This window comes from Lycorma delicatula, chromosome 5 (genome assembly GCF_047948215.1).
Source record: "Lycorma delicatula isolate Av1 chromosome 5, ASM4794821v1, whole genome shotgun sequence".
NCBI lineage: Eukaryota > Metazoa > Arthropoda > Insecta > Hemiptera > Fulgoridae > Lycorma > Lycorma delicatula.
Window position 1 is genome coordinate 115,858,839 of NC_134459.1, and position 12,431 is coordinate 115,871,269.

At 30.2% G+C, this 12,431-nt stretch overlaps 1 protein-coding gene across 1 annotated transcript; it reads right to left on the minus strand.

Moving 5' to 3' along the window:
* Window positions 1–2,509: 2,509 nt before the first annotated feature.
* Window positions 2,510–12,215, minus strand: LOC142325317 (uncharacterized). The gene is made up of 2 exons (XM_075366904.1): window positions 12,003–12,215; window positions 2,510–6,663 (listed from the first exon to the last, which is right to left on the minus strand). Exon 2 carries the CDS (start codon window positions 6,656–6,658, stop codon window positions 4,808–4,810), a length of 1,851 nt encoding a protein of 616 aa, XP_075223019.1. The 5' UTR covers window positions 6,659–6,663; window positions 12,003–12,215; the 3' UTR covers window positions 2,510–4,807.
* Window positions 12,216–12,431: the final 216 nt, after the last annotated feature.

Genomic DNA, 12,431 nt, shown 5'->3' on the forward strand with positions numbered 1-12,431 from the left:
TCAACGGGGTACCCAGACTGGAGTATCCCACAGACACAGAGGTTGTGGCGTAAACAGATGACCTGGAGCTGCTGATATCAGGGGCCAATGAAGGGGATATGGAGGAGACAGGGAATGCTGCCATCAGGGTCAACAGCTGTTGGTTGGATAAGGGAATACGGCTGGCACCAGAAAAAACCAAAGTCCTAGTCATGGCCGAAAGAAGGAGGTTGAGGAAGATCACCCTGCAGGTGAATGGCATCCAGGTGGGACAGGTGGCCAAGGCAAAATGCCTGAGCATATGGCTCCAGAAGAATACAGGTTTCACCAAGTATATCCAGTATACTGTCAAGAAGGTGAAGAGATCTATGGTGGCACTGGGCAGGATAATGCCCAGGACTGGGACACTCAAGGACTTCAAGGAGGAAACAGGTCATGATGGTGACTGTCTCAATCGTCTTGTATGTTGTGCCAGCTTGGTATAAAGTGACGAGAGTGATGAGAAACGATAGAAAGCTAGAGGCCAGGGTTGCGCTACATATAAAAACAGTGTGCAGAAAAGTTTCAGGGAAGGTGGTACGAGTACTGACAGGACTACCTCCAGTGAGGTTACTGATTGAGGAATGAGACCAGAGGCGTAGAGAACTGGTACCAGGAGAAGCCAGGCAGCAGCTTACAGTGGCCTGACAAGAACCTTGGGAAACGTCAGAAAAGGGGAGGTTCACCACAGGGATTGAGTTATGGCAAAGCAGAAGGCATGGGAAGCTGAATTACTAACTTACACAGCTCCTCACTGGCTATGGCGATTGGAGCCTAACTGCACAGGTTTTGCCTATGTGTAGACCCTGGGTGTGTCGACTGCAGGGAAGTAGATACCCCAAAGCACATCTTCAACTGTAGAAGGTGAATGCCGCTACAGGGACATCTTTGGGTCCTGTGGCTTGCAGTAGCAGTACTAGCCACAAAGATTCTGTGCATGAACGAGCAGGGTGGACAGCTGAACAGATAGTGAGAAGAAATAGGATGCAACCAAGTCTAGGGTGCTTTGGCTGAATCAACTCAAATGAGGAGGCATGGCACCCTGATAATAACATGCGGATCGTACAGAAGAACACAGAAGACCAGCGAAGACCTCAAAAAGTGAGGTAAAAGATACCAGACTGAAGAGCAAAGAAGGGACAGACAGCCCTCTGCAGAGCTGACATTTGTTTATGCTTGCATGGTTGGACAACAGTGATGATGCATGGGTATTGAACACAATGAGCTCAAAGGCACCTCCTGGGGCTGACTAATGCTTAAATGCGGCCTCAGGAGGGGGGTGGCTGGTGAGTGATGAGGTGGGGGTTTAGTCGGTAGGGCGCAGGCTAAATATGCAATAACATCTGTGGAACCTGTTAGTGAGCCTGATACTTTGTCCATAAATTACTCCCCTCACCAAAGAGAAAAAAAAGGGCGCAGTTCATCAAACAACTGACTGAGGCAACGAGGAATTATGCCACAATTTGGATAATTTTCTCAAGTCAAGCTTTTATTAGATGTCCTTTTTCCCTCCACAGTGTATGTCTTTCCACTTCCAGACTGTCCATATGCAAATACTCTACAATTAAATCCAGATAACACCTCAGTAATAACATGTTCCATAACTGCTCTGTATACTTCAATCTGTTAATACGAAGGGCCAAAAACTTCATTGAACACAAATGATTTTTCAAGTTTTCCTTCTCCATCAACAATTTTAACTTCTTCACCATTAATGCAATCAACGATTGTAAATGATTTCTGTTGCTTCTCTGTATTTTTTAAATACAGAATCAAGAACCTCAGTGTAACAATCTGGGTATTTTATAATTATAATATTTTAACAACACTAATAATATTATACACTAACACTAACATAAATATACTAATAATGTAGTAATATATATAATTTTTGCAGTCAGTATGTAGAAAACATAATACATAAAATCAAAGTCATAAATTTAATAAATATATGTGCAATAATAGAAATAACATAAATTTCATGAACACAATATATCAGTAATATTCCTGATATTGCTTAAATTTTAATCAGTACTTAGAAAAAATATATAAAAAATCAAGTCATATTCTGCTCTGTATGGGAAACCAAATAAAATTGATTAAACAACAGAACAATTTTAATTGCAATATACGTATCATAACCAAAAACTAAAGAAGAATGTTTTTTTTTCCATAATGTACGACTAAAAAGAAGAAAAAAATTACCAAGAGAGAAAACAATAATTTCACGGAACATTAGCATAGTTTTTGAACTATCCTGAATTAATGCCAGTTGAAAAAAAATGAAATTATTCAAAGGTGAAATTGTACTGTAGTAATAACTTTGGTGATAAATAGAGTACAAGTTTATTAAATGTGACATCAGCCATTGTAATTTAAAACTAAAGTATTACCACCTACCTACCAACCTTTACAAAATACACTAATACTAAAATTAATTCAGCAATAAATAAACTAAATAATATATTATAAAAAGTAATAAAATAAATACTTTTTTTTTAAATAAATTTTTTATTATAATAGAAAACAAACAAAATTATATTACAATAAATACTGAAATTAAATAAATTTAATTTTAAAACTGTACACTCTAATTTTAAACAGTGAACTGCTATAAATCAGCAATTAAAATACATATATTCATATATTTGATTTAACATGGTGATTACTACACATTACATTTTACTATGAACTTTCAACTTTTTAAATTTTGTATGTCATTTAAAAAGTTAAAAATTTCTTAAGAACATTTTCTATTTTTTTTTCCAAAAAAAATTAAATAATTAGTATTAATTTTTTTATATTAAAATAATGAAGAAAAATATTTAAATACCAAAGAAATGCAGTTAATGTTTAAAACAGATTAATGTTTCTTGTCTCCATTCTGCAGACAGGAATTTTGTTACTTAAAACAAAAATAATTTTGTTCCCTTTTTTTTTGTTTATAGGTATGCAGTTTATTATATGTATGCAGTAAATAAATATTTTCAGGGTCTTAAAAATACAAATAAACTAATACTTAATTTAACTTAAAATGTTATACTTTCCTCTACATGAAAGTATATTTTTAAAAGCTCCTAAAATAATTTAAGTGAAATTTGCATAAATTTTAGTTTCCTTTAAATATAATAATTTATAAAAATGTTATTTCTTTACCGTAATAATATTCTTGTTATCAAACAAATGATTTTAAAATGAATAATAAATAAATGACTAATTAAAAAAAAATTCACTAACAGCTTAAAACAAACAACTTGGCTGCTTGATGACAAATAATCAGTTTGAAGGTCCATAATTCCATTGATCAACAATTGCTCTCATGTCAATTGCTCAGGTTATAGACAAAGGCCGACAATTTTATACAACATTACATCAAATTTCAGTGATTTATCACCTAATGTAGCAACAAATTTTTATTAATATAAATTTTTCTGTTATATGTAAAACAAATAGGTTTACCTCAAAAAGTACTTTATAATCATATGCATGCTTTTACTTTATTTTGAAATTGTGTCTCGTGTACAATAAAGTATTTCAATATTTAAAAATAATTACAAAGAAGGTAGAATGGCAGTAACTACACCACAGGAACACAGAGAAAATAGGAAAATATAACTTTTGAACAAAAAGCATCCTTCATACAGAACTAGTTTTCAGCTCCCCTGTAAAAGAATTGCAAGATGAGAAAGTAATCATTTAAAAATAGAGCTTATAATGCCAGATGAAAGTGTTCACCATTAAAAGACAATTACTTGAATGATAATAACTATTTACAAACATTTTACAAAATGATAATGAAAGATATTTTTGTGTAGCAACCAATGTATTAGAATACAAAGAGGAATTTCATTAAAAAAAAAAAAAAAACAAATATGTAACTTTCAACAAATTAAATGTATATAACAAATATAATTTATATAAAACAAAGCATATGTAACAGAATTTAAGAGATCCAGTATACAGAGAATCAATATTAATGGTTGTGATATGCATGTGACATATGAATAAGCAAACATATATATCTCTAAAATAACATTTATGACATAAATCCCCCTACATTAACACCTTAAAACTGAATTCTACAATGCGTAATAAGAAACCTTATTTTAATTAAAGATGTTTAATTTATTAAACTGTAATGAAGTTATGAAATTAATAAAGAAAAATATTTGACTAAAAAAAAAATTGCATGAACATATTAGAAATAGAGATTTTAAAATATTGGAATAACATCTATTAAAAAAAAGAGACAAAAACTTTCTATAATACATGAAAAAGTATTTAATATTCTGAACAATCTTAAAACCAAAAAAAACTACAACTAAAATAAAAATATGATAATTTATACTACAAACCTAAAATGATTAATTATACATTGTTAAAAATAGTAAAAAAAAAATGACAAGCCTATAATATAAATGAAATAGTTAGTCTATTTTGTCAACTAAATTTTTTTTATAGAAAACAAAAAATAACTATACATTTTTTAACATTTATTACAATAAGAAAAAAATCCCTATTACAAAAAAAATTCTGACCTGCAATTGGGTCATTTCACAATTCATTCCAAAATGTTTTTGTTCACCTTTATTTGTATAAACAGAACAGTCATATATTTCATATAAGAAGGAGGTCAATGTCCAAAAACATGGTGACACAAACAACTTTATAAAAAAAAAGTATATTCAATGTTAGTGATTTTCTTCGTTCAGTAAGTTTTTATTTTTATTTAAATATTTCATTCTTGTCTAATTTATTCTTATAATAAAAGTATACTTGTGTGATCTCATTACAACCACCCAATCTCAAACGGTTCGAGTTTCTCAGCACGTTTAATATCAATATCTTCTTGTATGTCAGTGTAATTTAGAAATGATAATAAACAAGAAGGAAGTGGCAATCCATTAAGAATAATCTTAAATCTATGTGGGTTAGAATGGCAATTATCATGAATAGATTTCCTAATAACCGATCGACAAATAGTCTTTAAACAAGGTAAATGATGTTTTTCACTAAACCATCCAGTAACTTTATTATATCTGTCAATATATTCAGGTTTTTTATACTCATCTAAGCTAGGAGGAGTGGTATATTTTGATAAAGTTTCAAAAACATCAATTAAATTATCTTCAAATATCCGATAGCTAGGATAATCATTGCAAGTAAATATTATATTGGCTAACCATTTAAGTAAATCATCAAGATCAATTAGATTTGAACTTTGCAGAAGAGATGGGATAATATCAATAAATCCTAACAAAATAGGATAAATAAAAAGTACAGGAATTTCTTCCAATTCATTTACTGGAAACATATAATCTGAACTCGCACCGTGATCAAACATTAAACGAAAACATTCAAGAACTATATTTTTTGTACCACCATACTGGTAACTGAAATATGCGGCTTCCAGTGGATGAGGAACAAGTACATCAGTTTTGCAATTTAATTCATCAAATGTAAAACCATTTTCTAACAGTAGTTTTAAATATTTTATTGTATCTGAACCTAAATCTGACATTTTTTCTTTCAAAAGAAATGAAATTGGATATAAAACAAGTGCCTGTCTTTCACCATGTATGTAACTTACATCTGTATAAGAAGCGTACCCTAGAATAATATGAAAAAATGTTGGTAATCTTTCAAGAACTAATATAGGACAATTTAAGACATCATAACTTAAACCACAAGTTAATATAAATTCCAAACAATCTATGCATTCTGAATCTATAGCAAGACAAACTAAACTTTTAATTGGAAACCTAACAACACATTCATCGTCTAATATATCTTGAGATACAGTACAATGTTTAATAATAGCATCTTTAGACGTCGCATTAAAAATACATTTTAATACCTCTAAATTACCAGTATGTACAGCTAAATGTAAAGCTAATGTTTTGTCCTTATCAACAATATTTGCATCAGCACCTCTTTTTAACAGCTCTTTTATAGTTCCAATACTTTCAGCCTGAACAGCAAGCATTAATGGTGTAAAACCATCACAGTTGACAGCATTAATAACATTAGTTAGATCCCCACTATAACAATTGAATAACATTTCCAACAATTCGGTATTACCTATCATACAAGCAAAATGAAAAGCAAGATTCCCATCGTATTCTCTAGTACTTAAATTAGCACCGTTTTCAATTAATAATTTACATATCTCTACATCTTTACTCATAACAGCCTCATGTAGTGGTGTTATACCACTATTATCCTCAGCATTAATAAGTGCATCATTTTCTATTAATAATTTTGCAACAGGTACACAATGTTCAGCACAAGCAATATGCAATGGTGTAACAGATTCATTATTAGAAAAGTTAACGATATTATTATCCCAATTCAATAGTAATTTAACACTTTCCAAATTTTTATTTTTACAAGCAATAAATAACGGTGTTTCACCCTGATGAGTTGTAGCATTAACTCTAGCTCCTGCTTCTAAAAGAATCTTTATACATTCTATATGATCTAACAAAGCTGCTTCATGTAAAGGAGTCCATCCTCTATTATCAATAATATTTACATTACGTCCCTTCTTTATAAGATCCTGTAATACATCTCTTGTATCATTTTCGACTGCTGCTGTCAATGATGAAACTGAGAGCGGGTTTCGTTCAGCAAAATTCATAATCACTGAAAAGACAAAAATTATATAAATAAAGAAATCTGAGAACACGAAACTGTAAATTATTTTTAGACATAGAATCATATTTGAATTCTAAAAAATATATTAGTTAAAATCAGCTTTATGTCAAAGAATGATTCACCTAATATTGGTTCCAATTTTCCAAATAAAAATGTGAACATAATTCAACAGAAAAGATATATAATTTTATTAGATTTGATTGAAAATGATAGGCTTACATGAATTATAATCATTTTCATAACATATATCTATGATTAAATCAAATTATATTTAATATTACTTCAAAATTTCTTGAAACAGGTTACAAATATAAAGTATACTAAAGTTCCTGGGAGCTGAAAACTCCCAGGAACTTTAAATACATGGGAGAACTTTAAATACAGTAACATAAATATATACTCTGAAAAAATATCTTATATAAGGAAAATAAGATTTCCAGTGTTTTATTTTTTAAGACCAAATTTTGCCAATCCTCCTCCAGAGTTTTTCTGAAGAACACTGGAATCAATTAATCCAACCAGTAGTAGTTATTAACCATATGCATGCGCTCCTCAATAAATAGTTTCAAAGCAGTGGGAAACCAGCCTGATTTTCAAGTCGCTCAACATCAAGGCTGGGATTTAGAAGTATGATCGAACATTTTCCTCTTGAATTGCTTAAGTAAAGCCTTTAAAACTGACACATTTGGTTTGCACATTGTCATTTAAAAGAACAGCAATACCCTTCATGAGTAATGTGTACCGTTTATTTTTGACTGATTTTCAAAGATTCATCAGGAATTCACAGCAAACTTCTGATGTGGTAGTCCCATGACAATTGTCAATTTATGTTGATGGCTTCTGCTACCAGTAATATTCAGCCTTACCACTATACCCTCAATTTCTTCATCGTAGGAACTGGGTTTTAATCAACACTATTGCTCTCTCATCAGGAAATCCTGAGTGGCACCACCTCTTGTACCTCAGGTGCTTTCAACTACCACAGCCATATGAAAGACTAGGAGAGTGTAAACAAATTATTGTAATAAATGTATTATATAATGCCAATATCCAAAAAATCTTACATAACTTCCCCAAATATTGCAGTTCTTGTTTTTAACAACTGTTAAAAATTTATTCACACAGTAACATTATGATAAATTTCAGTTACTTTTTTTTTATTTTGTGATAACAGCCTTTGTAAATGTAGCCTGATTTGAATTCAAAACCCAGGCCTTCTGTATAAAAGACAAGAAATCAGCATATACTAATTTTCTAGACTCATTACTTAAAAAATATTCAAACTTATAAAAAAATGTATACTTTCCTTGGACCATAAATCAAATAAACCATAAAAAACCTATATAACATATATATATATATATATATATATATATAGTGCGGCATAATGTGACAAATAAAATATCAATTTATTATTTTTATACCTAAGTTAGAAATCTGCAGTAAGACACATTTAAATGATGGAATTGTTATTATAAAATAAATATTAACTTTATATCTATCATCTATTTTATGTATGTCACTATTATAACCAATATAAAGCAGACAATCTTGCTTTAAATATATAACGAATCTTCACCCAGTATCCAATTTAAAAGTATTCTGTATTGGTTATGGATATACATAAGTTACAGGCAAATTTGATTTATACTTTCAAGTATGATACCAAGTAAGATTCGTTGCTTTAAATGTAGTCAGAATCAACTTATGCAAATCATCCAACTAAAAGTGTATGAATTTTAATGCCAAAATAATTATGCTACTTATACAAAGAATTTAAGTAATAAAACATTCTTTTCCCATACAATCGAAAAGTTATGTTCTTTTACAAATTATTATCAAAGAAGAGAGGATCAATCATATCCTTCCTTAAATCATAAAGGGATAATTGTTTATCCTACTTTTCATTTATGAATAATATCATATATGATTCTAAGTAAAATAAACAGTGTATTCAAGTTATATGACCACTAATTAACAACTATGTTATGGTGTTGACTATGTTCTTATGCACATGTCATTTAATTTATAAGAATTGGGATTTAAAAAAAAAATAGTATTATATATTATTTTCTCTACCATTGTAACTTTCAAACAATTTTTATAATATTTTGTACAGAATAAACAACATACTTTACTAGGGGGAAGAATCTTTAACCCAGGATCACTTACGTGTCTGAAAATCACATGGTTACTTATGCGTTAGATTTTATCTAACATTGGTGTATACCTGAATAAAACTAGATTTTTTCTCAAAACACAATTTATAATGGCAATAAATTTTTTATTGTTTAAAAAAATTATGCTTAAATCGGTTTTTGCGCATAGGGCAGTAGACACAGCGTGGCCTTCCATGCAGTCACTGAGGGTTTGATGGTAGTGGTGGTGGTTGAGGAAGTTGTGCTTCCTGCTGTATCTTTTGCTTGAGGCTCACATGAAGGTTTAGGATGGCTGCCTTTCTCACGAGATGTGGCTGCACCAGGGATTTTGCCAGTTGGGTGAGGTGTAACTCCTTCTTGACTATGACTTATTGTGTGTTTGATCTAAACACTATCTGAGAGTTTACAGCACCAATGTTCAACAGGGAGAAGAACAAAGTTAGAGGCCATTGGTTATTGATTTTAGAAACATCATACTCACTTTTCAAGTGATCCACAACACCCACACTCCCCTTTGTGGAGTTAGACAATGTTAAAACTTCTGGTTTAAAGTCTCCTTAAGTTATATCAATAGCATCATTGTTATGTATTGTTGAAAGAAGGAGAATGTTTTTGCCTATCTTGGGAATGTATGAAGTCAGTAGGCATTTGTTGGGGCATTTCCGAAATGCAAACATAAAAAAGGATTTCTGAGGATGATCTCTAATAACAGCGAGTTTAATCGGGATTTGGGGTTTGTTCTTGCAAATTGTACCTACAATAGTCAGTCTATGATTTAGAAATAAATCGTTTGCATAAATCGTTTAAATAAAGAGGGACATTAGTAGTTATCTGTAGTTACATTATGCTCCATGAGTTCAATAAGACGTTTCACTATACTGCTATCATCATTTTGGTTAAAATATTGTCCTTGAGGCTGTTGCCCAGCATATATTTCCAGTTTACTTGTGTAAAAACTACGGGCATCTACATGTGCATACACTTTTATCTTATACTTTGCTGGTTTATTTGGGATATAAACCTGAAATTTACAGCGATCACAAAATGCATCCAGCATTTCATCAATAGTGGCATATTCACTTATTGAATAACTTTCTTCACATTTTTGAACAAACTGTTCAAAAAGCTGCCTAATTGGGGCTAAGTTATCAATAAGTTTTCTAGCAGCTCTGGTATTTTTTTCATCAAACCTAATAGCTTGAACCAATTTTTGAAACCATCTCTTTGACAGTACAGCCGAAAAATTTCTACACACGTTCCATCGTTGCTTAGGACCTGAAACTTCCATCCAAGTTTCAGGTTCATACTTGATGTAATAAAGTTTTTATTACAGAAAGTATCCAAAATGTTAGATTTTATCTAACACACGAGTGATCCTGGGTTAAAAAAGAAGCAAAAAGACACTTGTTTTTTGTAATACAATTTTCTGAATTTTTATATTTTGAGTAGCTCAATATTAATAAGTTTAAAATTCAACATTAATTCTGCACAATCTATAGCAAATAATTTAAAATTCAGTATATATTTAGTTCAAATATCAAGAATATGTAATACTAAGAACACGCATGATGAGCTAAATCAATAATTCCAAAAATTCAAGTTTTTTTAAAAGTTTATATATTTTAGGGAGAAAGTTGTAAAAATCCAAATGAAAAATTGTACAATCAATGTTGATATTTGTATTAAGGATCTTGTTGTTTATGATGTGTTGTTCAGGAGTGTGATGAAGTTAAAATTGTATTTGTTAATTTACACTGTTGTTTTTAAGTGATTTTCTGCACTTGCATTTTTTGAGTTGTTCAAATGCATTTAGTTTACATTATCTACTGTAATATGTTTGAGGAATTGAAAATATAAAAGACTTGAAAACAACACTATGAAAGCTAACACAATAAAAATCACACACATACATACATGCACTCTTTTGTACAAACTATAAATAACAAATATCCTTCAAAATTCATTTAAATACCATTGCTTCATCTAATGATACGACAGTATTCAACACTCAGAGTGGCAGTCTCTGAGGAAGTTTAGCTTAAGAACATAAGCTAGCTCAATAAACAGAGTTTAAGTTTGTACAACTTTCACTTTAAAATAAAATGTACTCAAGTCAAGACTGAAATACTTATAAATTTCTTAAAACCTGGCTTGTGGATATAGAGATTAAAACTAACAATTTTGCAGAAAATAAATATAATTTAATAACTATCAAAAAATACCTACAACAAAAAAAATTATTTCAATTAAGGCAAAAATAAGAGACATCATTGCATAGTAGTGAGACCAAAGTATTTTACACATTAGATTGCCATTGGACATATTCAAGGGATTAAGAATGTGAAGAAGAGAATTCTAAGAACACTTTTTGGAGCAAAGTGAATGAAAGGGACAGTAAAGACTGAGACCACAAAAAACTGTACAAATAGAAGGAATGAATAAAATAGAAGATGCATAGAGAAAAAGAAGGCTCAACTACTTCAGATATTTATACTGTATGGATGGATCAAGGCTAACTAAAACTATTTTTTAACATTATAACAAAAAAAATATATAAAAACCAGTGGAAAGAGAATGATTAAGGATATTGCAGGGATGGATATTAAACAAACAACTTTAGGCAGAGAAAGGAAAAGAAACAATAAAAAATTTGAAGGTTTTCTGGATAGTAACAGAAGAATAGACTACAGAGATGATTGAAGAAAAACAGTAAGAGTTAGAATGAAGAGGTATTGGGAGGATGTAGCATCAGGAAGAAGAGTGAGACAAGTAAAACCTAAATAAAGATTGTTATAAGTGGTTCATACATAGCCTGAACGAAAAAATCATTTAAAAAACAAAAAATCTATATACTTCCCAAATATAATTTGAATATAATTTCCTCCATTTGGAAAATCTTATCCAATTTACAAGAAGAGAAGGCGTTATCACAGCAAAATCAGTTGTAATTAATAAGTGTATACTAATTTCTGTAGCTTTATCATATGACGACTTAATAACTACACAACACAATTTAGTTATGATTTGGTAGTCTGAAATAATGGCTAAAAATAAATATGGAAAACATTTAAATGAATAACTTCATACTAACATGGCATCGTAACAGTAAGTGAAAGATTTAATAATAATATATCTTTATGATATGTCAAAATAAAAATCTGTAATTACCAATTTCTGTTTAAACTGGACGAAGGAAGAAAAATTGTTCAGACTTTATACAGCGACAATTCCCCGAAATAAAAAGAAACAGACTTAAAATCTGCATAACGTAATTCTAACTTTGGAAAACTTCGTTGATTAGTATTTAAACAATAAGATTCATAATCTTTAAAACATATTAACAAAGTCTTAAACTAACCAAAACAAACTTCACACGCTTGACAGCTGATACATGTAATAAAGATTTCACGTATTGCCAACTAATAAAATCAGTATCAACATAAATCTTTAACTTCTGGATTATAAAATTGTAATTCAGTAGGCCAATATCAAAGTAAATTTTTAGTTACTGGAACAAACCTGTGATTTAAAAATCTAGACACCAATTCTTGTTCGAGATTCTTTCCAGATTTTTGACATGTATAAGCATACTTATTT

What these genes read in the sequence shown, in the direction of transcription:
- LOC142325317 (XM_075366904.1), bottom strand. Translation starts at nt 6,658, where the DNA reads ATGAATTTTGCTGAACGAAACCCGCTCTCAGTTTCATCATTGACAGCA.